Raw genomic sequence first — 24,066 nt, 5'->3', positions numbered from 1 at the left:
TGGGTGCTGTGCTGGCTGCAGGTGTCAAGGTGGGATGAAATTGTGGGGTTATTATGGGATATTTCTGGCTGTCTCTGTCCCCCCCTCTGGGGACAGTGCCCCCTCCACACTGCTCCTTGTGTGGGTTTCCTTTTAGGATCCCAGCTCCAGCGTGGAGCAAGGATCACAGGAGGGTTTAGGGGATAGGATTGGAAGGGACTTTAAGATAATTTTATTCCAGTCCCTGCCAGGGGCAGGGACACTTCCAGAGGAGAACCAGGACCCTCTCACTGTGACCCTGCAGGGCCCAGCCGGGGCTGGGGACACTCAGAGAGGGCACCTGGCACCGAGCCCAGCACCCAGAGGGGGAAATTCAGGACTCCTGGGCCAATATGATTAAGCAGAAACCATTTATTGTTTACATTATATAGTTATTTATACATTCTAACTCTCTGCACACATTTCTTATTGGTGCCTTTGTCTTGTCCACGTGTTCTGAGTGCCCCTCTCAGAATATGGGACTGGTCCCATTCCAGCTGCTTTGCTGCTGTTATTTACTTCTTGTGGTCTTGGAATTCCGTTTCTCAGCTTCCTCTTTGTTCTTTAGCACAGTTTATATCTTAGAAACCTTGATGGATTCCAGAGGGTTCTGAGCAAACTCTGATAAGAGCAGTGACAAGTGGCATGGCCGGTGCTCACTGGGTTCAGGTCCATTGCTGCAGGAAGTCCCTGGGGTTTGAACGTGCTGAGCAGCACGTGCTGAGCCCCCGGAGCTGTGAGCGTGCTCCCTCATGACGCCTGTCCTGTGCTGTCCTGTCCCTGCTCTGGTGCTCCCTCATGACACCTGTCCTGTCCCTGCTCCACCAGCTGCTGCCACCAGATAACACCAGCCTGGGGACACGGAGCCACCCGGGACACAGAGCCACCTGGGAAACGTCCCAGTGCCTGCCTGGGGACAGGAGAGGAGAGCAGAGACACATCCCTGCTTGGGGAGAGACACAGCCCTGCTTGGGGAGAGCAGACTCATCCCTGCTTGGGGAAAGCAGAGACATGGCCCTGCTTGAGGAGAGACACACCCCTGCGTGAGGAGAGGAGAGCAGAGACACATCCTTGCTTGAGAAGAGCAGAGACACATCTCTGCTTGAGGAGAGGAGACACAGCCATTCTTGGGGAGAGGAGAGACACGGCCCTGCTTGAGGAGAGGAGAGATACATCCTTGATTCAGGAGAGGAGAAACACAGCCCTGCTTGAGAAGACCAGAGACACATCCCTACCTGAGGAGAGGAGAGCAGAGACACATCCTGCTTGAGGAGAGACCCAGCCCTGCTTGAGGAAAGCAGACACAGCCCTGTTTCCAGCTGGGATCTCTCTGCTGCCTGAGCTGTCCTTCTGGAAGCCGGGTGCTGCTCCGGGCATCTTCACGGCTGTTGGAGCAGAGCAGGGAAGTGTCACAGAGGGATATTTTTAGATGCTCTTTGTGCTCAGAGAGCAAAGGCAGGCTGTGGTTTAATGGCCATTAGCTGCTGGGCATGTTTGGAAAGCTGGATGGAGCAGGGCTGAGGATCCAGGGGCACGTTTGACACCATGGGATGGAGCAGCTTTGCAGATGTGAGGAGAATTTTTGGGCTGAGCATCGAAGTGAAGACCCCAGGAGGAGCCTGGATCTGGGCACTCCAGCCTGTTTAGCTGCCATGTGGACAGGCGGTGGGGCCAGGGCGGCTGATGCCACAAAAGGACGTGGTCCCATTGTTTGTGGGGTGACATTTGCTCCAGTGGCTGTGGAAGAGAAGCAGGAAAAGAGCGGACAAGAGGTAATGTGGAATTTCACTGGGACCAGAGCCAGCTGAGGGACGGGGTGACAGGGGACAGCACTGTCCCACCAGCCTCTCCTTGGCCACTCTGTCTCCTCCCTCCCAAGCCTTCAAGGGTTGAAATTTCAGTGTTCCCAGGCAATGCCTGGAGAGGGAGTGAAGCCTCCAAGGACCTGCAGGTTTCAGGGAAGCCCCGAGGGGGGGCCTGGGAAGGAAGGGCAGGGGATGGTTTGGGTTGGAAGGGACCTTAAATCTCATCTCATTCCAACCCCCTTCCACTAGAGCAAACCCCACCCAACCTGGCCTTGGACACTTCCAGGCATGGCTAAGGCCATCTCCAAGGTCAGGAAGTGCTGACACTTTGGCCCTGGTCAATGCAGAATAGAACATCCCAAGAATTCCAGCTGAGTTCATAAGGAAAAAAAGCATCTCCAACTTACCACTGTAGGGGAGCTCATCACTAATTGGTTCATCCACGAGCAAGGAGGTTTCATAAGTCCTGAAAAGATGGGGAAAGAGGAGCTCAGTTCATTGAAAGGGACATGGGAAATGCAGGGACAAATCCCACAGCAGTGCCCCTCACCAGGCAGAGGGGACTCTCTAGACCAGCACTGTCCTGGACTGTGTAACCTCCTCCTCCTCCTCTTCCTCCTGCTGGTGGTGCCGGATGAGGTGGGCAGGCACAAAGAAGGCAGCTGCCTATCCCAGAGCTCCTGCTGGATTGTCCTGTGTCTCAGATGCCACTGCCTGGGCTGATGGGGTCACACAGGATGGGAGAGGGCTGGGATGGGGTCAGGAGGGACAGAGGAAGCCCAGACTGTGGATGTGCCACGAGCAGGCAGCTCAGAGCCATGGCTGCACCTCCCTGCCTTGGTGTGGGGTTTTACCCCTGTGGGTTCTGTCCCCACATGGCCAGGATGAACATGGCCAGCCTGCTCAGAAGGGGAGCTCTGTTGTGTGGGTCCATGCCTCAAATGCTGGCTGCTTTGGGGGCACAGAGGTGCCAGGGTGTTGTTTCTGGCTCAGCTGCGAGGTGCTCTGTGGGACCATTAAAATGCTAACGAGGTCCCACAGTGGGACAAGGACCAAGGCCCTGGAGGGACTCTGAAGCAGGATGGAAACGGGGAGCAGGCGATCCCTGGTGGGGAGAATCAGGAAAAGAAACAATCAGCTGGGGTAATCCAGCTGCAGAGCCAGGAGGGAGCAGTTTGACAGCCCCAGAACCCCCTCCTCATGCTGGCTCACCCCACCAAGGCCAGGATTTGTCCTCAGGCAGGGCCGGGCTGCTGCGCCACGCTGGTGGAAATGCCACCACACACCAGAGGCTGTGTGAAAATGGGAATGTCCCCTTGAATGGGGAATCCTGATCAGCCTGGCATGGCTGGAGTCGGGAAAGGGGGTGGGATGCTGGAAGGGGGTGGGGAGCTGGAAGGGGGCAGGGTGCAGCAATGCTCTGGGTGGGCGGGAACGCCCGGGAGGAGAAAGAGAGATTTATTGTGCAGGGCAGCGTGCGTGGGCACGGGGAGAACGGGAATGCACTGGCCATGACTGCGTCCCCTCAGGGCCCTGCAGAAACCCGGAGCTGCCAGCTCCCCCTGTGCTCAGAAACAGGGGCAAGGAGCAAACTGCCTCTGAGCTTTGCTTTGTGGGCTCTTCCTCAGCTGAGACTCGCATGATGCAGCAGCTTGTTGTCCAGAGTTTGGAGAGCGCTGCTCTCCTGTGGCTCAGCAATCCGTGGCAGGAGGAGAAGTCTTGTTCTTGCACAGATGTTCCATTCCTGTGTCCCTGTCAGGACAGCAGGCAGCTGGGTGTCACCTGTGATGTGGTGACACCCTGAAGTCACGCTGATGGAGGAGGCTCCTCAGAGCCAACCTGTCACCTGTGCAAAGGGACAGGAGCCCTCAGCGAGGCTCAGCTGAGAGCCTGGAGGAGTCACAGGCTGTGTTACAGACTGTAGTGGGATAATTCCCATGGGATAACTCCCATGGAGGAATGTGGCCATGGATTTGAGCTCAGTTCAATGGAGATGGCCTGGGACGGGTTTCAAGGGCTGCATCCCTCAGGCTTTGGATGGAGAACTGGCTGAAGGATGGAGAGGAGCAGGTCTGATTTCCAGTAGCAAAGGAGTGGTGGATGAAGCCTCCCAGAGTGAGGATAATGTGGTGGAGATGGAGAAGGAGGTCATGGGACCACCACAGCGTGAGATTGCCAATGGCTTAGCCACTCCTTTTTTTGGAAGGAGAGAGGGAGACACAGGAGCCTCCCGGGGCTCTTTCTCCACCCTCTCCTCGGTGCTGGGATCCCCGTGTGGGGGCTGCGCCCCTCTCCCCCCCCACGCTGCTGTGTGATCAGTCCTGCTCTCACTGAGCCCCACTTCCACCCTTCTCCCTCCCATCGCCAGGGCTCAGTGCCCTAAAATTCAAGGAAAGGAAGGTGCCAGGGGAGCTCGGGGCTGGCACGCGTGCGGGTGAGGTTATTCGCCCCGGGGCGGGCGGCAGCCTGGCAGCTTCCCCGAGCAGCGCTCCTGCGAGTCCTGCTGCAGCCTCCGGCATCTCCCCGAGCTCCTCTCAGCGCCTTCCTCCGCCGAAACAGCTCCGGAGAGATTTTTTTTCTGGGATCGGGACAGGCGGGTGCTCTTGTGGCAGAGCGCGGCAGAGAGCGGCAGGCAGAGGCAGCTGGCTCCGTCGCGGGGAAGGCAGGCACGGAGCCGGGGCCCGGGGGCCGGAGGATGCTCGCCGCGGTGCCCAGCCGCGGGGATGCGGGGTTGCTAGGAGGCAGGTGAAGGTGAAGGTGAAGGTGAAGAGGAGAGCGCTGCGGAGGACCGCAGGCCCAGGTAGCGCCGCAGCGGGGCCGGGGGACAGGCGGGGGGGACCTTCTCCGTGCCGGGGAGCGGAGCCGGCGAGCGGGAACGCGGGCGCCGAGCCCTTGCGGAGGGAGCCGGGGCGGAGGGAGCCGGCTCGGTGCTGCGGGAGGACGATGCGGGAGCGGCCGGCGGCTCGGCCCTCCGCCAGCCCGGCTGCCGCGGCTCCCTGCCCGCCGCTGCCGGTGCCGGTGCCGGTACCGGTGCCGGTGGAGGGCCTCGGCCGTGAGTACCGAGGGCTGCGGGGGAGCGGCGCGGCGCGGGAGGATGCTCAGCCATCCTCCGGCAAGGGCGAGCCGGGGATGCCGCCCGCCGCAGAGCCCCGGGCAGGCCGGGGCACCGGTGCCCTTGGGAAGCCGCCTGCAAGGGACGGGGGAGCGCCGCAGCCCGGGGCCGGCGGGGCCTGCGGGGACGCTGCCGCCGGCGCTGCCCTTGGGATGCCTCTTGCCGGGGCCGTGCGGGACAGCAGTGTCCTTGGGAGACCGCGAGGAGCCACCTCCGGCCGGTGCTGCCCTCCGCACCGCGCCGGACCCTGCGGGGCTCGGGCTGAGCCCCCGGCTGGGAGCTGCCCTGGCTGGAGCTGCCCTGGCTGGAGCTGCCCTGGCTGGAGCTGCCCCGGCTGGGAGCTGCCCCCGGCTGGAGCTGCCCCGGCTGGGAGCTGCCCTGGCTGGAGCTGCCCCCAGCTGGAGCTGCCCCGGCTGGGAGCTGCCCTGGCTGGAGCTGCCCCCGGCTGGAGCTGCCCCGGCTGGGAGCTGCCCTGGCTGGAGCTGCCCTGGCTGGAGCTGCCCTGGCTGGAGCTGCCCCGGCTGGGAGCTGCCCCCGGCTGGAGCTGCCCCGGCTGGGAGCTGCCCCGGCTGGGAGCTGCCCCCGGCTGGAGCTGCCCCGGCTGGGAGCTGCCCCGGCTGGAGCTGCCCCGGCTGGGAGCTGCCCCCGGCTGGAGCTGCCCCCAGCTGGAGCTGCCCCGGCTGAGGCTGCCCCTTGCCCCGCAGGAGGAACGGGAGGATGGCACAGGGTGGGGGTGAGCGCCGCGGCTCTGACCTGCCTTCCCCCTCCTCCTAGATCCGCATGTCAGACTATCACAACCCTCACTATGGGGAGTCAGAACCCCAGCACGGCATTACTGTGGTCTTCCTCCTTGTCCTTGTCTTCTTCATCATGGGGCTGGTGGGGTTCCTGATCTGCCATGTCCTGAAGAAGAAGGGTTACCGGTGCCGCACCTTCCGGGACGAGCTTGACCCAGATGACAAAGACGAGGTGGAGGAGCTCGATGATGGTGAGTGCTGGGCAGTGGGGCTCGCTGGGGGCTCAGCCTTGTGCCTGCTGTGGGCTGGTGCTCCTCATGCACCCTTCTGGGCTGTGGGATGGGGCTGGGAGGGTTACCTGTCACGTGTGGCTGGGCTGGGATAAAGGGCCAGGGCGGTGAGAACAGCGTGGTGTTCCCTGGGGATCGGGAGTGTGAGGGCCAGGGATCCCTCTGATCCACGAGCTGACCATGGGTGGAGGTGACAGGGAGGTGGGAGCCAGTGCCTGGCCCTTCCCAAAGGAGCATTATCACCAAAAGGTCGTTCTGATGAACATCCAGGGCTTGCTGAATCCCCAGCATCTCAATCATAACCCCTGTTCCCTCAAGGAAAACCTCTCCCAGCTGGAGCACGAGAGCCTCTGCCCCTCTGGCGTTAGGATGTCTGGCAGGGAGCCAGCTGGTGTTTGTTATTGGCCATGTCTTCTTCTGGTCCCTGCTGTGTTCATGCAGACCACAGAAGTAAGGCTGCTGCTGGTAGGGGAAGGGACCTGTAGGGAATTTTTTCCATGGCTTCAGGGCACTGCAAGTCACTCTGGGCTGGTTGGATTGGGAAGTCACTGCTGCATCGAGCGTGGGTGCCCGGCCCAAGCGAGCTCTGTCATCCGGTGCTTCCCCGAGTCTCTGCTGAAGTGGGGAACACACATTCCTCCGGCTGCTTCCCAGGCTGGGAACAGCCACATGGTGCCACAGAACTCCTCCAGCTCCGCGTGCTGTGGCAGTGCTGGGGAGGATCAGCACCTCCTGCTGCCGCTGCCTGCACTCAGGAGGGAAATGCAGCTCCTCGGGCTCGTCCTTGGTGCAGCCAGAGCCTCAGGTGCCCATGGATGTGCTCCTCTGGCTTTAATGTCTTGGCTGTACATGACATGGAGACAGTCTCTGAGCCTTCCAGGATGGGCTTTGCCCTCTGGACACACCACAGCCCAGGGAAACATCTCCATGGGAGGATGGAGATCTTCCGAGATCATGGTAGCAGCTCTTGAGCCTTTGAGGCAGCTGCCTGCCAGACCACGGCTCCAACCTGCTTCCAGGAACATCTCACACTGCTGACCAGGCTGGAGGGTCCGTCTGTCTGTCTGTCCATCCATCCATCCATCCATCCGTCCGTCCGTCCGTCCGTCCGTCCATCCATCCGTCCATCCATCCATCCATCCATCCATCCATCCATCCATCCATCCGTCCATCCATCCATCCATCCATCCATCCATCCATCCATCCATCCATCCATCCATCCATCCATCCATCCATCCATCCATCCATCCAGGCTTCCTGCCTCCAACAGTGGCTGGAAGCAGGCTGAGTTGAAAGCTGTGGGTGAACTCCACAGCAGAGCAGGCACCAGCCAAGATTCCTCAGAACAGTCTTTCGAGCTTCCAATAGTGTGCAGCTCTGGGGCTGTCTCTGTCACTGTGTGTTCCCCATTTCTGTGTTTAGTGGGTCCCAGTGGGTTTATTTTCTGTGGACGTGTCCTGTCTACCCTTGGAGCCTCGAGCACGTTAAGCATCCTGCAGCCAGGGGCCTCAGAGCTGGACAAGGACCCTCCTCTTCCAACTTTTTGGAACCTGCTTCCCTGTCATTTCTCCAGATGCTCTGAAGGAGCAACACAGCCCCCTCTCCCTGCACAGGCAGCTGCTGGCTCAGCCATTTCTTTTCCAGGATGAGGGATCTGGTGTTTCCCAGTGCCTTCCCAGTGTGGCAGGGGACTCGAGGCTTCTCCAACAACTCTGCTGATGCAGCTGCTCCTGCGAAGGGATGAGCGAGCAGAGCCCTGGAACCCCAGCCCTCAGTGCCACGTTGTCTCTTTTCAGATGAGGCCGAGAAGAACGATGACACCGTGGAGAAGATTGTGAGATGCATCATCCAAAATGAAGGTGAGCACTTCCTTGGCTGGCCTGGAGCCGTGCTGACCACTTTAGCTCGTTTTTCCCTTTCTCTTCAGCATTCCCATTTTTCCCTCTCTCTTCAGCAAACGTGGAGGCCCTCAAGGAGATGTTGGGAGAAAATGAACCGGACGTGCCAGTGCCAGTGCCCAGGTGAGGGAAGCTCACAGCAGCTTGTGAGTGAGGGACAAGCAGCCCCTTTCCAGATGCTACAAATCATCTTCCCAAGGGGGAGTCCTGCTCTCCTGAGGGCTTTGAGGAGTGCTTCACCCCACTGTCGAGTGCAACAGCTCTTCCTCATTCCTGTCCCCCCCAGAGCTGCTGCTCCCAGGCCGTGCTGCACTGGGGCTGCACCAGGGTTGGGACATCTCCCCGAGGTGACACAACCTGTCATCTTCTGTTGCAGCCTTTATCACCACAGCAGCAGCCAGGACGGGGGCCCGCCCCATCACCACACGGTGCACCTGGGCTCCACGCACGCCCCCTGCATCCACTGCAGCAGGAAGAAGAGGCACCCCCTGCAGCGCCAGGGGCGCTCCAAGGAGGGCAAAAGCAGGATGCATCCTGGAGAGACCACCGTCTTCTCAGTGGGCAGGTACCCAAACGAGCTTTGCCGGACATTTCCCTGCTGGAATGAGCACCACGGGCTCTCCTCAGTCGTGCTCCTTCCCCCTTCCCCTTGTCCCCAAGGTTCCCTCTTGCTGTTCCACCCCAAGATGCCCCAGCAGCAGCTGTGCAGCTGGAGCTCCTGAGCAGCCAGGTGGCTGCTGCACCTGGAAATGCCTGTGGTGTGTGGCAGGCTGTGATGCACCGGTGGCTTCCCTCCTTCCCCGGGAAGGTGACTCAAGCTGGGTTTTCCTGCTGAGTCAGTGCTGGGCACAGCCCCAGCTCCGTGTCCTTCCAGAGCCCGCTGTCCCAGCTCGGTGCAAGCAGGGCCTTGCTGCCCAACTGGGGGCTTCAGGGAACCTCACTGGGGGGGACAGAGGGGACAGCATGTCCCAGGTGCAAGCCACCACCTGCTCAGGATGAAAGAGTGGCTGTGCTGCTCCAGGTCGCTGCCTCCAACAATGTCTGTAATTAGATGACACAGCTGCAATGTAAGAATAGGGGAGTGTTCCTGATACTTCCCACAAATGCTTTCCATCCCCACCTGGTTTCACCTCAAGGGACTTCCTGAGCTTCCTGTGGTCTCACTGTGTCGTCACTAACCTGTAGAGCAGTCTGTAGGCTCGCCCAGGCTGCCCCATTCCCCAGCAGAAAGGGTTTGGAAAGTTCCTGGGCTTGGCTCCCTCCGGCTGTGGTGGCTGGGGCAGGGTGACAAGCAGCTGCTGGTCCCTGGATGGCCACCATGGTGAGACACAGAGCTCTGCCATGCTCAGATTGTGCACAAGGTCCTCATTCAGGGCCTGAGCCTTGATGAAACTTCATGTTGTGGTGCAGAGACAGTCCTTTCATGGGAATGCTGAGCCAAAGTGGGCATGGAATCGTGGAATGGTTTGGGTTGGAAGGGAGGTCAAAGTTCATCTCATTCCACCCCCTGCCATGGCAGGGACACCTCCCACTGTCCCAGGTGCTCCCAGCCCTGTCCAGCCTGGCCTTGGGCACTGCCAGGGATCCAGGGGCAGCCCCAGCTGCTCTGGGCACCCTGTGCCAGGGCCTGCCCACCCTGCCAGGAAACAATTCCCAATTCCCAACAATTCCCAATATCCCATCCATCCCTGCCCTCTGGCAGTGGGAAGCCATTCCCTGTGTCTTATCATGTGAATTTTTCCACCACCACAGGCAGGAGCCTCAGCAGGGAGGTGAGCTGGGGCTTTCTGGGCAGCTGGAGAAGCAGGGAGAACTGCTGGACTCCCCAGGCCCAGCTCAGCTCAGATCACATCTCATGGGCACTGCCAGCTCCCGGCTCCTCCGTGCCCGTGGCTGTCCTTGGAGGTGGTGCCCGGCAGGCCGGGGCTCTGCACAGCTCCTGCTCACCACTAATTCATTCCCTGGCTGGTGCCCAGCTCCATCCCCTCCTCCATGTCCTCTGTCCGTGCTCTTGCAGCCTCCTCTCAGCACTCGGAGTGCTGGACAAGATGCTCTCCTTTCCCAAAGGCACTTTCCCTCAATTCCTGATTTTCCTCTTTAACCCTGTCAGTGTCCCACCCCACACCAGCCTTCTCCACAGGGCACTCATCCCATTTCTCCAAGGCTTTACTTTCAATCCTGAATCTCTTTGGTACAAGGTCCAACTGCTAAAGGACCTATGTGGCCATAAGCTACAATCCCACCCCCAAATTCTGCTTCTTATTTCCAGGCTGGCCCCTCTTCCCTTCCAGATCCTCCAGGATTGCCCTTCCTGTGTCTTATTTATGACAAATATCTTGAAGTATTTTGACCCAGCACTGACCCTACAAAACAGGGCTTCTTTAACCCACCCCTAGAGTTAAAGACACCCTCAGGTCTTGTTCTCCTTTGGTTTTGGTATTGTTCTTGCCTTGGATGCAGTGGTTGAGGGTTCAGCCTGATCCTACATGGAATGAGCACTGGTAGGCACAGGCTCATCCCTGAGGAGTGGAAAGGATGGGAGCTATGGAGGTCCACCAAGATCATCCAGGGCTGAAATATGGGGCACCTGAGGAGGCTTTTTTGGCCTGGAGCATTAGAAAGGGATGATCCAATTGTCCTCTAACACTTCCCAAAGGGTGGGTGGAATCTAAATGGAGATGGAACAAGACTCTCCTCAAAGATCTGCACTGGGAAGGGCAGGAGGCAACGGCCATGAGTTACAACAAGAGAAATCCAGAAAAGATGCAAGGAAAAACTGTTCAGCCACGAGGATGGTGCAGCCCTCAAAGGGCCCTGAGGAGTGGAGGAATATCCATCCCTGAAGATTTCCAAAACCTGACAGGACAGGGCTCTGGGCAAAGTGCTTGAGGGTAGGAGGGGACCCAGATATGAGCAGGGGTCTGGACTGGAGACCTCCTGAGGGCTTTTTGCACCTAAATTGTTCTAAACTTGTGCGGCACTCAGGGTTATGCATGGTATAGGATGATTTACCACTTAGCTCAGCGCTTTCCCTCAACCAGGTGTGGTCAGTGGCAGAGCTTGTCCATAAAACATCTGTGTCTGACCCTCTGTCCTCAGCCCCATCGGCCAGAGTGTGTCACATCCCACTGAATCCCAGGGATGCTGATGAGGCAGCCAGCCAGGGCTCCTCTGCTTTCCCTCACCAGCCAGAGGTTGGCTATGTTACTTCTTGTGCCCTCTTTGGTCCAAACCCTTCCTGCTCTCTGAATCCACTCCCGACTCTTCCTGACATTGCTCAATGGCATTACCAAGAAGTGATCCTGTCACTTGTGTCTCCTTGCTGTTCCTCTTCAGGGCCAGAACATTCTTTGGTCTCCCCAAATCGCAGTGCTGGTGCCTTATCTCCGAATATCTGGACAGACCTGAAAGGTCACATTTGCTGCTGCTTGGCCTGGGAACCTTCTCCGGAGCTGGAGCACTTCTCTTCTCCACCCTCCCTATCCTTTCTGGCCCTGCTGAGGGGTTGGTGCTGCCCACAGGCTGGGCTCCAGCCTGGAAGTGGTCTCCTTCATCTCTGCCAACTCTCCTGGCATCTGTTCTTATCTTTTGGACCTCTCTGCTTTTTCCTTTGGAACAGCACTGCTGCCATGTGCTTGACTTTTGTGCCTTGCTGTTCTTTCCACACCAGCAGCACTTGAACTCTCTGAAATTGTGCTTTGCCCTGACACTGCCTCGCAGCTGAACTCAGCCAGGTCTGTTGGTTTTCCATGTGTGATCCAAGCGCAGTGAGAGCAGCTGCGGGTGAGCCATGGGCTGCACGAGCTCTCAGTGCTGCCATTGGGGTGCTCTGCCTGGGGGACACCAGGTCACCATGGAGGAGATTTCCTCTCTGCTGGTCCAGCAGCAGCTGGCAGCACTGGTGAGGAGGAGTCACAGTCAGCACAATCACAATTCAGACTTCAGGCTTTGCTGACACCTTGCCCTTCCCAGGCTGAGGGAACTGGGAGAGGACAAAGCTCCAAGGAGACTTTAGAGCCCCTTCCAGTGCCTGGAGAGGTTCCAGGAGAGCTGGAGAGGGACTTGGGACGAGGGCACAGAGTGACAGGACAAGGGGGAATAGCTCCCTGCTGCCAGTGAGCAGGGTTGGAAGGGATATTGGGAAGGAATTGGTGGGCAGGCCCTGGCACAGGGTGCCCAGAGCAGCTGTGGCTGTCCCTGGGTCCCTGGCAGTGCCCAAGGCCAGGCTGGATGGGGCTTGGAGCAGCCAGATTGAGGGGAAGTTGTCCCTAACCATGGTGGGGGGTGAGACTGGATGATCTTTTAGGACCTCCTTCCAACTCAAGCCATTCCATGAGTCTATGATCCCTAACCCCTCTCTTCTCCCCACGTGCAGTGTTGCATCACCTCTGATTATGAACCCACCCTCTGAGGGTGTCAGACCCATTTCTCCTGCCCACCCAGAGCTCTGAGCTGTCACCTGCTCATGGTGGAACCTTGGTGAACACTCAGGTACCATCCACCCCTCCAGGTGATGGTGCAAAATGTGCTCTGGCAGATTTTAGCCAAACAACTCCTCCAGCCTTTGATCCCTGTATCCAAATGACTGCCAAACCCCTGTCCCTGCCCTCACTGAGGGCACACTGTCATCCAGGCTGCCTCGGAGCATTTCCAAGATTTGTGATCCATCTTGCTGCTGGAGGACAAGCTCTGCCCCAGCCAAGACATGGATTGCACTTCCCATTCTTCTCTTTCTGTTTGTTTTGCTCAAAATGAAGGGGAAAATCAGTTTGGGGACACAGCTTGTGTAGGTGTGAACAGCTCAGACAGGTTGGAGATCATGGCAAAGAGAGGAGAACCGGGCTGGAGGTACAGAAAAGCTGGGAATCCAGTGGTGGGACAGCATGGAAAAAACTGCTTGTAGGAGTGTTGGGGGGTAGGACGGTCGGGACAGCTGGAGATCAGAGATCTCTGCAGCCAGGTCAGGAACTTGGGGTTTATTGCAAAGGGCCTGGGTGCAGGGCCCTGCTGGGAGCTGCCAGCCACAGCTCAGAGCAGCCCAAAAGAAGAGAGGGGGAGAGAGGATGAGAGGGAAAGAGACTAAAAAAGGTAAGAGAGTAAAAGCGTAAGAGAGTGAGGTTCCCATTCCAATACAATAAATCTTCTTCTGTGTTGAATATTCTAATTCTCACTAACCAATCTAGTACAAGATACAAATCCTACAGCATTTACATACAGCCTATAAGAATCATTACATTACCACACAGTGTTACATTTTAAACCCTAAAAACTCCTCTTTGGGCCCCTTCTGCCAAGCTATAGGGTCTGCTCTGACCCTTGGGGCTGTCTGCAGGCAGAGGGTGTTGTTCCATCAAAAGGGGATTAGCTTCAGCCGGCCACATCATTGTTTTCCAGTTGTTCAGTAACTGAGGGATCTTGCTAGCTTGAAATGAAAGCTTGCTTTCATTTCAATCTTGCTTATAGTTTCCATATTCTCAAAATCTTTTGCCAGACAATCATATTTACAAGGCTTTCCTGTTTCACCTTTCCCAACATCTGCTCTGTCCTGCTCCCATCGCAGGTTCCGTGTCACACACATCGGGAAGAAGCCGAGCCTGCCGGAGCAGCCGGACGGGGCTGTGCCCGTGGGCAGCCGCCTGCCGAGCACGGAGGAGCTGGAGCGCAGCAGCGAGCTGCTCAACGGGACTGTCCCCACGGCCGGCCTGCAGAACGGAGCCGTGCACACGGGCACCCAGAGTGCCAGGAGCGCCGAGCAGAGCCTGTCCGCCAGCCCGGCCGCCAACACACCCGCCAGCTCCAGCACCCGTGACAGCCGGCGGGCGGGCACAGCAGGGTCGGGCACGGTTGGGTCCGGCACGGTTGGGCCCGCGGTTGGGCCTGGCCCGGTTGGGTCCAACCGGGCAGGGTCCCTGCCGGGTGCTGGATCCGCTCCCGGGAGCTCAAGCCGGCAGCGCAGGCTGCTGAGCCTGCCCGTGCTGGGAGCGTCGAGTCCCAACATCCCGGGAGAGCTGGCGAGGGAAGGAGCCGGCATCTGCCTGGAGGAGATGGGACTGGCGTCGGCAGATGAAGTGTCGGATATTCACGGGAGCCTGAGTCTGCAGGAGCAGGCCGAGGAGCTGGGGAGAGACGAGAGCAGCAGGAAACAGTCTGGAGGGGAGGATGGGAAGCAGCAGGTATGTTCCTCCTCCTCCTGGTCCCCATGTGACCCCCTGGACTGAAGGGGATTGCTTTTTCCCATCCATTTTCTGATGTCTGAGGCAGTGGAGTGACTGCAGGTCGGGGCAGTGGGAGGTGCTGCAGACCTGCTGCCCGTTCCCCTTGGCAAGGGACTCCTCCTTTGGGGACATCCATTGGGATTTTGACCTGGGAGAGGTCTGTTCCCCTTGGCAAGGGACTCCTTTTCCTTTGGGGACACCACTGCTGCACATGGTGTCCCCAGAGCCGTAGCCTCAATGGGGTCCAGTGTTGGCAGTCAGGAACAGGCAGGGGCAGATTTCTCCAGGAGCCTTCCTTACCTCGAAGGTCAGGAAATGGCAAAGCCAAGTGGTTGTGTCTTGGCTGTTTCCCCCTGCTCCTGAGGAGCTGAGCTCAGAGAGGAGGAAAGCCCACCCTGCCTGCAGCTCCCAGTACCCTGGTACCTCCCAGTGTCCCACCCAACCACCTTGCTGGAGGGGTTATAAAGCTCCAGGAGGTTTTCTCCCTGGAATTGTCTCTGTGCTGGTACCAGTGAGCAAATGAGGCTGGTGGTGGTGGTTCAGACACCCAGAATTTCACTCACAGGCTCATGCCTGTGAACCAGACTCATTTGTGGTTCTGCAGCTGGGAAAAGGTGATTTTCATGGAAAAGGGCTGGGGAACACCCCCTGTGTAGTGTCAGCAGCTCCAAGAGCTGGGCCTTGACTTGCCTCACAAAACCAGCACGATGTGGCAAAGCCCTTGGAAGAAAAAGGAAGCCAAATGCCTGGGTGAAATTCCTGGCATGCTTCAAAGCCATGGAGATCCCCTGGGGCTGGCTCTGCACGGGGGCTGGGCACATGCCAGCAGCCCTTGGCAGGGGGTGGCATGGGGCAGGACTGGGTCAGCAGGGAGAGGCCTGGGGAAGGTGCCTGGCTGGATGCTGGATAAGGACAAAGCAGGATCCCAGTGTTTCCCCCTTTGCTTTCTGGTGAGCAGGCTGGAAGGTTTGAGCTGTTTCATGGAGGAGGGCAAGGCAGGATAGAGCTGATGGGCTGCAGTCCTTCCTCAGAATCCTGGGGAGGTGGTGACAGGTCCTCCTGTGTCCCACTGAGCCTTGGGAATCCCTCTGATCCCTGGGGAAGCAGGTGCAGGGCAAGCCCAGTGCCAGGCTGTTGCCCTGGATGCTGCTCGTGGTGCTGGGCTGCTCCAGGACATGGGGTCCCAGGAGAACGGTGGCAGGACTGCCCTGGGATGTTTGTCACCAAGCCCTGGTGCCGCTTGGACTCTCCCCCATCCCCCATGCCCTCAGTCGCAGTCAGAGCCAGCACCAGGGTTGGTGGCTGCTGCTGTCACGTCCTGCAGGTGGTGGGGAAGGGCAGAGAAGGTGCCTGGGCTGTACTCCGGGAGGCTCGGTGGGGCTCTGCCCCTCGGGGCACTGCTGTGGCCACGGGAGAGCCCCAGCTCCATGGGAGCACTGACCCCTCTCCTCCATCCCACAGGAGCCCAGCGCCGCGGAGCAGGACCGTGTGTGAGGTGAGTGCCTGTCCCCTGTCCCTGTCCCCTGCCCCTGGGACAATGTCTGGGCGGCTGGGAGGGCACTGTCGCTGTCCCTGCCCTGCTGGGTCTCAGCTTGCTGCTGGAGATGGAGAGAGGCTGAACCCTTCCTCCAGGGGTCGGGACGTGGCCAGCCACAGGCAGCGACCCCGGGAAATCTCATTTAGGTGGTGGGGAGGTGCCATGGCCGCGGGCACCAGCCCCATCCTGCCTCTCTCCCTCCCGCAGCTCCTCTCCGCTCCCGGCTGGAGCGTGCACGGGAGGCGCGCAGCCCCCGGGCCCCTCGGGGCTGGGGCTGTGCCGTGGGGCAGCCGCGGGGCAGCCGTGCCCGGCCCCGGGTGGGCAGCTACGCGCTTGGCATGGCCGGAGCGACGCGCCCGCGACACCGACACCGCGCTCGGCGCCAGCCTTCATCCCATTGGCAATAGGTACCCGAGTCCCACCCACCGCACCCTCCCCGGAGACCCCCCGAGGGACCCTCGGGCCTGGCAGGGGCAGGACGGCACCCGGAGCCCGCTGCCCCCGCGGCCCCCAGCTCGGGGGAAGGATCACGGGGGGCCGCGGCGAGGGGCAGGGATGGAGGCAGCGGCTTGAGCCCCCCCCGGGGCGGTGGGGAGAGCCCCTCGCCCACCGGGCACGTTCAGCACAGAGCACAGCCCCCCCGGGCACCCCTGCCACGCAGAGCGGGCACTGGCACAAACCCTGCACCGGCAGGTCCTGGGAGACGCTGGCGGAGAGAGGAGCTCCCGGCCCCATCCCGGCACGGGCCCTGCGGGCGGGATGGCCCCGGGCCAGGCCAGCGGGCAGCCCGGGCCGTGCCAGCTTCGGTGTGTAACGCCCTGTACATAGACGAGCTACAACCATTAAAGCTGCTGAACCCCTCGGCAGGGCCAGGGAGATTTATTGATTTATTGGGAACAGCCCCCCATGCCCCCTCCTGCCTGTGGGGGCTGGCAGGGGCCAGAGAGGAGCCCCCCAGGAACCAGGGCTGGGCTGGGTGTACACGGGTGATGCCAGGCAGGAAGGGTGGAGGCAAGAGGGGGGTGAGATGGGGCCTGGCTGTGGCACAGGGCACCCCAAAAAAGGGGTTCTGGGTGCTGTACTGGGATGCAGGACCACTCTGCAAGCAGGGCGCAGCCCCTGGAGAGACCAGCTCGGGGCATGGGGCAGCAGCAGCTCCTGCTGCCGGGACAGCAGCCTGTGGTGGTTTGCTCAGGCAAAGCTTTTTGGGGGAGGGGGCTGGGGGCACCCACAGGGTCAGCTGAAGTGAAGCTCGGGGTCGGGCTCGGGGGCTCTGCCGGGCGGCGGGGGCGGCGCACGGAGCTGCAGAGAGGAGGGGGAAAGGGAGAGGGAGAGAAGTGGTGCCAACACGCTGAGGCCACTCATCCCCCTTCAGAGCCCCCAAAACACACAGGTGGCTCCATTACAGAAGGGCTGGGGCAGGCTTTTGGGGTCACAGCATCCCTGTGAAGGGACTTACCGGCCGCAGGCGCGTGGCTGCCAGGTCTGGAGAGCTCTGCCCGCTGCCCGTGCCATCCTGCCGGCAACCTGGGAGGGCCCAGCAGCTCAGCCTGGCTTTTGGGCTCCCCCAGCCCTTTCCAGTTTCCCCAGCTTAACCAGCACTCACCTCCCAGTGCTGTCTCAGAGCTGGGGACTAGGCTGGCCCCGGGTGCAAGGCCAGGAGGGGAGAAGGGCGGAGGGGACGGTGATGGCAGCTCCTGGGAAAAGACACAGCCAAGAGGGATGGGCATGGTGGGAAGGGGGCTTCACCTCAGCACTCATGGAAGTGACACAATGACCCTCCTGGCACCAACCTGCCCGGCTGCCTCCCGGGCCCCGGTGAGCTCCTCCACCACCAGCGAGGGGAAGACGCCGACGCGGCCGTCGAAGTCGCCGGTCCAGAAGCCATCATCCACCTCGCCGGCAGCACGGGGCAGCACCCGGATGATGGCCCCCTCAGGGAAACTCAGCTCCTCGGGGCTCTGCCCCTCGTAGTCGTACAGGGCCCGCACCAGCCAGGCTGAGGGGAAGGCGGGGAGGGGGCTCAGCACCCTCTGGATCCCGCCCCCCTCTCTGGCGTGGGGGTGATGCCCAGCACCCACCTCCAGGCTCCAGCACCAGTTCTGCAGCCATGATGCTGGAGAGCTGGCGGTGCAAGGCAGAGGGGCCTGGGGGGCCCAGCCCAGCCCCTGAGTCACACCCCAGGGACAGCAGGTACTTTTCAGGGACGTAGCCGACCTGCCCAGCCTTGTTCCGAGCCTGAGGAGGCAGAAACCATGTGAACATCCCAGGCTCCAGAGTGGGGCGAGCCTGGGGACCTCCAAAAGGTGTCCCCCAGTATGGAGAGGGGCTCAGCCTGCTCCCACCTTCACCCACTCTTCTGCATCCCCATCCTCGATGATCTCCAGCTCCTCGCCCTGGCTGATGGACAGCTCATCTGCCTGGCGGCCCTGCAGGAGATGGGGACAAAGTGGCAGAGAGGCTGAGGTGCCAGCCCTGGGCAGGCAGGGTGAGGGCCAGGCAGGCAGGGCCGTACCTGGTAGCCAAAGATCACCCGGCAGGTGTAGGGGTAGGTGCGGGCAGCAGGTCCAGGCTCATCGTCCTCATCGGGCTCATCACTGTCCTCGTAGTCATCGAACTCAGCCGGGTCCAGCCCCGTGGGGGTCTCCTCGCCTGTCCCCCCCATGGCCCCGGCCAGCCAGGCGTCCACATCCAGCCCTGCCGCCCGCAGCAGTGCCAGCCGTGCCTCGGCCTTCACCCGGCTCACCTGGGGACACCACACAATGTCACAGTGCCCAGGATACCTCTGGCGGTGTCCCAACCCCATCGCCCCCATCCCCGGGTGTGGTGGCATCCCCAGCACCACACACCAAGTGCAGCATCCCAGCCACCACCCCTCCCTGACCCTACATGCCCCACCCTGGGCGTGACAGACAGATGTCACCCCACGCTCCCTGACGGGGGTCCCACCTCTGCCTTGCGGATGTTTTCCCTCACTTCCTCCATCTGCCGCTCCACAGCCGCCGCCTCTGCCTCCAGCCCCTGCTGCCGCCTGGCCTCCAGCCGCTGCAGCACCTGGGCGGGCACCACAGCTCAGAGGGTGGTGGCAGCTGGTGAGGGGCTGCAAAAGCCCCTCCCTGAGCCCCCCGGTGCTCCGTGGGGCAGGACAACACCCACCTCCTCGCTGTGCGCCCTGTTCTTTTGCTCCCGGGCCACCCGCGTGGCCCAGCGCCGCGCCTCCTTCTCCAGGCTGGCCCCATCGTCTGCTGGTGGCAGCAGGCACACCTGGGCAAGGACACGGCGGTGACAAGGGGGTGGCTGTGCAGACCCCACCTTGCTGTAACGACCCCCTCCACTTACCTCCTCCAGGCCGGTGAGCTGGAAGCGCTGCTCAGGCGCCAGGGAGAAGGCGGGGTGGTCCTGCAGGAAGAGGAGCAGGTCCTGCTCCCGGCACACCTGCAGCAGGGGAGTGGCGTGGGGCCAGGGGCTCACCTGTGCCCTCGTGTCCCACCCAGCTCAGGGGACAGTGCCGTTACCCGTGCAGATGCCTCCACAACGCCCTGGAACCAGTCCCGGGTGGCTCGGCAGGTCTCCACCTCCGTCCTGCTGGCAGCTGACAAGTGCTCCCGGAGCCGCTCGTAGAGGTCCCCATCCAGAGCCTGGGGGAAAGCAGAGGGACCCCCAAGCACTGCCACATCCCCCCACTGGACATCCCTGACCCCCCAGGGCAGCCAGCCCTGACCCTGTGCCAGCAGAACCCTCCATGCTGGCAGTGGGGAGAGGCTCCTTGTGGGACCCTGGGGAAGAGGCACGGGGGGTCTGGGCATCTCCTACCTGCATGGCTGCAGGCAGCTCCACACGCTGGTAATGCTCCAGGTGGGCAGAGGCAGCCACCAGGGCGAAGCTGTACTCGTTCTGCACCCCTGCCAGCTGCCTCGAGTGCTCGGCCAGTCGCGCTGAGAACTGTGGGGACGTGGGCAGCGAGGCTTGGCGATGGTGCCCCGTGTCCCCAGCATGGGTACCCTGCCAACCCCCGCGCCACCGACCTTGGCACTGAGCTTTTGCAGGCTGGCCTTGGTGTGAAATATCCGCCGGTCGCTCTTGCGGAGGCTGGGGAGGGTGGAGGGGGGTGTGAGACCACCCTGAGGCACAGCAGCCCCCCGGCCTCGTGTGCCCCACTCACCGCGCCTCCACGTCGGCCGCCTTGTCCTTGGCCACCTCGCTGCTGCGCCGCAGGTGGCTGAGCTGCTTCTTGGCCTTGTCCAGCTCCTTCACCGTCTCCAGCAGCTCCACCTGTGCCTTCTGCAGCCGCTCGATGCCCTGCGGGGAGCGTCAGCTGGTGGGGGACAGCTGTCCCCCCGCCTGGGCACAGGGACATGGCCTTGCCCCGGTACCTTCTTGAGCGTCCTCTCCTTGCAGAGGCGGGCGCTGGGGGCGGCCTCGGCGGCCAGGGTGCGGTAGCTCTCGGAGGCGGTGACACGGACCTGCCCGGCGTGTGCTGTCCCCTCGATGACGCCTTTCCAGACAGCTGCCACGCTCCTGTGGGCACAGGGTTAACACAGGGCCGGGCACTCCCTGCCCTGTGACACCTTCTGGGGATGCCCAGCAGGACTGCCAGCACCCCCAGTCACAGCAGACTGGCACTGGGGACATCCCACCCACAGCTGTGTCCCGGTGACACCCAAATCCTGGTTGGCATTCAGCATCTCCAAGTTGGGAGGGCCATGGGCAGGTATGGCAAGCCCCAGCTGCTTGTCCCCAGCCCACCTGGAGTCGCCGGCCTCGCCACGGCCCCGCTGCCAGTCTCTCTTCACGAACTGGCTGGCCAGCCTCTGCAGAGCCTGCAGACAGACCCAGCATCACCAGCACTGCCCAACCCTGCTGAGCACCCAGCACCCAGCACCCCCCTCTGGGCCCAAAACTGGGCTCCCCCAGCCTGGCTGCCCACCCCAAGGACCTGGGGACACACACGTGTCCCCTCAGAGCACAGACACATCCCCATGGCTCAGTGTCAGCAGCAATCCCATTGTGCTCCCCAAAACCTTTCTGGGGGGGCAGCCACCACAATGAAAGGATCCCCCTGCTATGGCTTTTGGGACAGAGCACCTGCAAGGGGACATCAGCGAAGGACACTGGCTACAGAGACAGAGTGGAGGAGCCCCAGCAAAGCTAAGCACAGCAAGACCCCAACCCTGGGGGGATGGATGGTCACCCCCAGCCTGGGGGTGTGAGGGAGGGCAGTGACACAGTGACCAGCTGCAGGAAGGAGGGACACAATTCTGCTGCAGTATGTCCCCAGGGGATGCTGCAGGGACATCTCACATCAAAACCAAACTGACATTTCAGAGCAGCGCCCTGCGATGACCCAGCAGACAGCAGAGCCCAGCGGTTTCCTCCCCCACAAGGTTTTCCCTCCAGGCTCCCAAAACACCCAAGGTCTGGGCCATGCCGTGCTCAGCAGAGCCCCCAGCGGGTGCTGGACGTGGTCAGGGTGCTCCCGGCAGGACGAGCCATCTGCCACCACCCTGCGGGGCCAGCACGGAGCAGCCACGCTCGGGTGATTCCCGAGGCTGCCCTCTGCCTGCGTGGGGCCGTGCCCAGCTCCTGCCCTCATCCAGGCCGGCAGGATGGGGCCTGGGCACCCCCAGGACATTGATCCCAAATCCCGATGTGGCACCTCCTTACCTGCCCGTACTCCCTGTCAATGGTGGCCCTCTGCTTGCTGTAGGACCTGGGGGGAGAGGGGACACAGAGAGGACACACAGAGAGGGGCAGGCATGGACCACCCCTCCCATGACCTGCTGCCACCATCCCCCTGCCACCATCCTGTCCCCATCAGGCCACCCCAGTGGGTGATGGAGCCCATGACCTCGAGGTGACAGGCTCAAGGTGAGCCGTGCCCGGTCCCTGGCCCGCCTGGGCCGGGTCTCAGCTTGGGGACACACACACACACACAGACACAGACACACAGACACACAGACAGACACGCACGCACAGGATGAGTTGTTTCATCTCAGCCTGGGGACACACACGGGATGAGCTGCCCGGTCTCAGCTTGGGGACACAGACACAGACACAGACACAGACACAGACACAGACACACAAACATACAAACACAAACACACACATACAGACGGGATGAGCTGCCTGGTCTCAGCCTGGGGACACACACACACACAGACACACGGACACACACACACACAGACACACAGACACACAGACAGACACACACACACACACACACACGCACACGGGATGAGCTGCCCGGTGTCAGCTCCACCCGGCTGTCACTTGTGCGGGCCCTACCTGATGTCCTCCAGCAGCTCGGCGTCCCGCTGCTGTTTGCTCTGCAGGCCCGACAGCTGCTCCAGGAGATGCACCCGCAGCTCCTGGGTGAGCTTCACCTGCAGGAAGGTCCCGCTCAGCCCCGCGGCCGCGGCGGGCACGGGGTGCGGGGATGCGCTGTCCGCCCCGCCCGGGTACCGGTGCCCACCGGGCCCCGCTCCTGAGCGCCGCCCAAACGCGGCCTCGCTTCCCCAGCCCCGGGAGGCTCCGCCGGGGGCGAGCCTCGGTCACGGCTGCAGGACGCGGCAGCGAGGGAGGACCCGGCCCCGGTGACCCGGCCCAGCCCGGCCCGGCCCGGCCCGGCCCGGCGCTCACCTTGCGCGGCGGCGGCTGCATGGCTGCGCTGCCCCGGTGCCGGTGCCGATCCCAATCCCGGTGCCGGTGCCGATCGCCGCCGCCCCGATCCGCGTGTGCGGAGCCCGGAACTGCCGGGCCGGCCGCGCCCCGCCCACTGTCCACGCCCCCCACAGACCACGCCCCACTACAAGCCCTGCCCCATCAGGCCCCGCCCACAGCTCACTGACGGACACGCCCCCAGAGCCGCCTCCAACCAGCCCCGCCCCTTTCCCCGCGCTGCCGGGAGCCCCGCCCATCGCCCCAGCAAGCCCCGCCCCTCGGGGGCTGCAGCGCCGCCTGGTGGTCGGTGCTGCATGTGTGGGCGGGGCCATGGGACACGGGGACAGGGGACAGGGGGAGACAGGGACGTGGGGACACAGGGATATGGGAACACAGGGACATGGGGATGGAGAGACAGAGACGTGGGAACACAGGGATATGGGAACACAGGGACATGGGGGCATGGGGATGTGGGAAGACAAGGGCAGGTGACAGGGATATGTGACACAGGGACATAGGGACATGTAGGTGGGGAGACAGGGATGTGGGAACACAGGGGTATGAGAGACAGTGACATGCAAACATGAGGACATGAGAAGACAGGGACATGGGGACACAGTAATATGTGACACTGGGACGTGGTGACGTGGGCATGGAGAGACAGGGACATGGGGATGCAGGGATATGTGACACAGGGACATGGGGACACAGGGATGTGTGACACAGGGACGTGGGGACATGGGAATTGGGGAGACAGGGACATGGCAACACAGGGATATGTGACACAGGGACGTGGGGACATGTAGACACAAGGAGACAGGAGGACAGGGACATACATGGGGACACAGGGCTGTGAGAGATGGGGATGTGTGGGCACAGCATCACAGGGACATGGGGGGATGGGGAGCACTGTCCTTGGGCAGGGGGACATGGGGACATGGGGATCACAGCACTGGGATCACTGGGGACCGAGTCCTTGCGCATGAGGACGCACAGGACACTGGTCCCACGATGTGGTGACACTGGGGCACTGGCCCTGGGATGTGGGGCCATGTGGGACACTGAGGGGACAGCCCCCAGCACAGGGATGTGTGGGGTCCCACATCACATGGGGGACACAGAGCCGCTGGCTTGGCAGGACCCTGCCGTGGGGACCGGGGCACAGAGCCGAGCAGTGGCATTCGGTGGGGGCCACCTGGAATCATGAGGGACCCCAACCAGTCCCTGTCTGTCCCCCTGTCCCCCTCCCAACCCTCTCCCACCCCGTTCATCTCTCACTTCTCTTTCTGTCTGGATTTCTCTCTGTTCCTCCACAGCTCGTGGCTCTCCCCACTGTCCCATTCGTCCCCATGACATTTCTGGGGTTGGCTGCACATGTCCCGGTCCCCTGGTGTGTGACAATGCACAAGGCTGGGCTGGGGATGTGTCACTGGCTCTGGTATTCCCCTCCTTAGCTGGAAAAATGGACCGCCCACTTTGGGGACAGGAAGGGGACAATGCAGGGTGGCACCAACTACACGAAGCTGTGACACCAGCATGTCAGCCTGGCCCCAGTGATGGATCCTGGCCATGTGTGGCCCTGGCAGGGCTGGGCACGCAGGATGCCCAGAGCCCTGGAGTGCTGCAGTGGGGCAGGGCCACATGTCACCAGGCTGGGGACCCGCTGCCACCTTCCTGTCCCACGCACGGAGCACAAACAGCTCCATCTCCCCGCTGTGCTTCTCCTGGCTGCCTCCAGCTGCCTCTCGCCGTTTCCTCCTCCCCACGGTCTGTGCGGTCGTGTAACACAGCTGG

At 61.7% G+C, this 24,066-nt stretch overlaps 2 protein-coding genes across 3 annotated transcripts; one reads left to right on the top strand and one right to left on the bottom strand.

Annotated features, from left to right (window-relative positions):
* The first annotated feature begins 877 nt into the window (after positions 1 to 877).
* Positions 878 to 16,473, top strand: RELL2 (RELT like 2). Its single transcript, XM_030957349.1, has 8 exons — positions 878 to 1,790; positions 5,710 to 5,923; positions 7,759 to 7,821; positions 7,917 to 7,983; positions 8,237 to 8,425; positions 13,421 to 14,033; positions 15,537 to 15,570; positions 15,820 to 16,473. The coding sequence occupies exons 1-7, from the start codon at positions 1,569 to 1,571 to the stop codon at positions 15,567 to 15,569; spliced, it is 1,401 nt and encodes a 466-aa protein (XP_030813209.1). The 5' UTR covers positions 878 to 1,568; the 3' UTR covers position 15,570; positions 15,820 to 16,473.
* Positions 16,474 to 16,491: 18 nt separating this feature from the next.
* On the bottom strand, positions 16,492 to 22,375 carry FCHSD1 (FCH and double SH3 domains 1). 2 transcript variants are annotated; one of them, XM_030957348.1, is made up of 19 exons: positions 22,252 to 22,375; positions 21,898 to 21,995; positions 21,277 to 21,322; positions 20,359 to 20,432; positions 19,986 to 20,130; positions 19,775 to 19,911; positions 19,638 to 19,701; positions 19,426 to 19,554; positions 19,128 to 19,250; positions 18,952 to 19,047; positions 18,769 to 18,876; positions 18,562 to 18,666; positions 18,128 to 18,358; positions 17,958 to 18,041; positions 17,694 to 17,850; positions 17,406 to 17,611; positions 17,219 to 17,309; positions 17,072 to 17,139; positions 16,492 to 16,914 (listed from the first exon to the last, which is right to left on the bottom strand). In XM_030957348.1, exons 1-19 carry the CDS (start codon positions 22,270 to 22,272, stop codon positions 16,849 to 16,851), a joined length of 2,049 nt encoding a protein of 682 aa, XP_030813208.1. In that variant the 5' UTR covers positions 22,273 to 22,375; the 3' UTR covers positions 16,492 to 16,848. The 2 variants fall into 2 exon arrangements, with proteins under 2 accessions (XP_030813208.1, XP_030813207.1); XM_030957347.1 differs by having other exon boundaries at positions 18,769 to 19,047.
* Positions 22,376 to 24,066: the final 1,691 nt, after the last annotated feature.

The sequence above is a fragment of the Camarhynchus parvulus genome, chromosome 13 (assembly GCF_901933205.1).
Source record: "Camarhynchus parvulus chromosome 13, STF_HiC, whole genome shotgun sequence".
NCBI classification, from domain to species: Eukaryota; Metazoa; Chordata; class Aves; order Passeriformes; family Thraupidae; genus Camarhynchus; species Camarhynchus parvulus.
Note: the sequence above shows the minus strand (reverse complement) of the source record. Positions and strands in the feature narration are given on the sequence as shown.

Excerpts from the sequence above, each read along its gene's own strand:
- FCHSD1 (XM_030957347.1), bottom strand. The coding sequence starts at position 22,272 with ATGCAGCCGCCGCCGCGCAAG. Across the intron at positions 19,702-19,774 it reads GCGGCCGACGTGGAGGCGCG|CCTCCGCAAGAGCGACCGGC; the intron begins GTGAGTGGGGCA and ends CACCCTCCCCAG. Across the intron at positions 18,667-18,768 it reads ACAGGGCGCACAGCGAGGAG|GTGCTGCAGCGGCTGGAGGC; the intron begins GTGGGTGTTGTC and ends GTGCCCGCCCAG.
- RELL2 (XM_030957349.1), top strand. The coding sequence starts at position 1,569 with ATGGAGCAGCTTTGCAGATGTGAGGAGAATTTTTGGGCTGAGCATCGA. Across the intron at positions 1,791-5,709 it reads AGGAAAAGAGCGGACAAGAG|ATCCGCATGTCAGACTATCA; the intron begins GTAATGTGGAAT and ends CCCTCCTCCTAG. Across the intron at positions 14,034-15,536 it reads GGGAGGATGGGAAGCAGCAG|GAGCCCAGCGCCGCGGAGCA; the intron begins GTATGTTCCTCC and ends TCCATCCCACAG.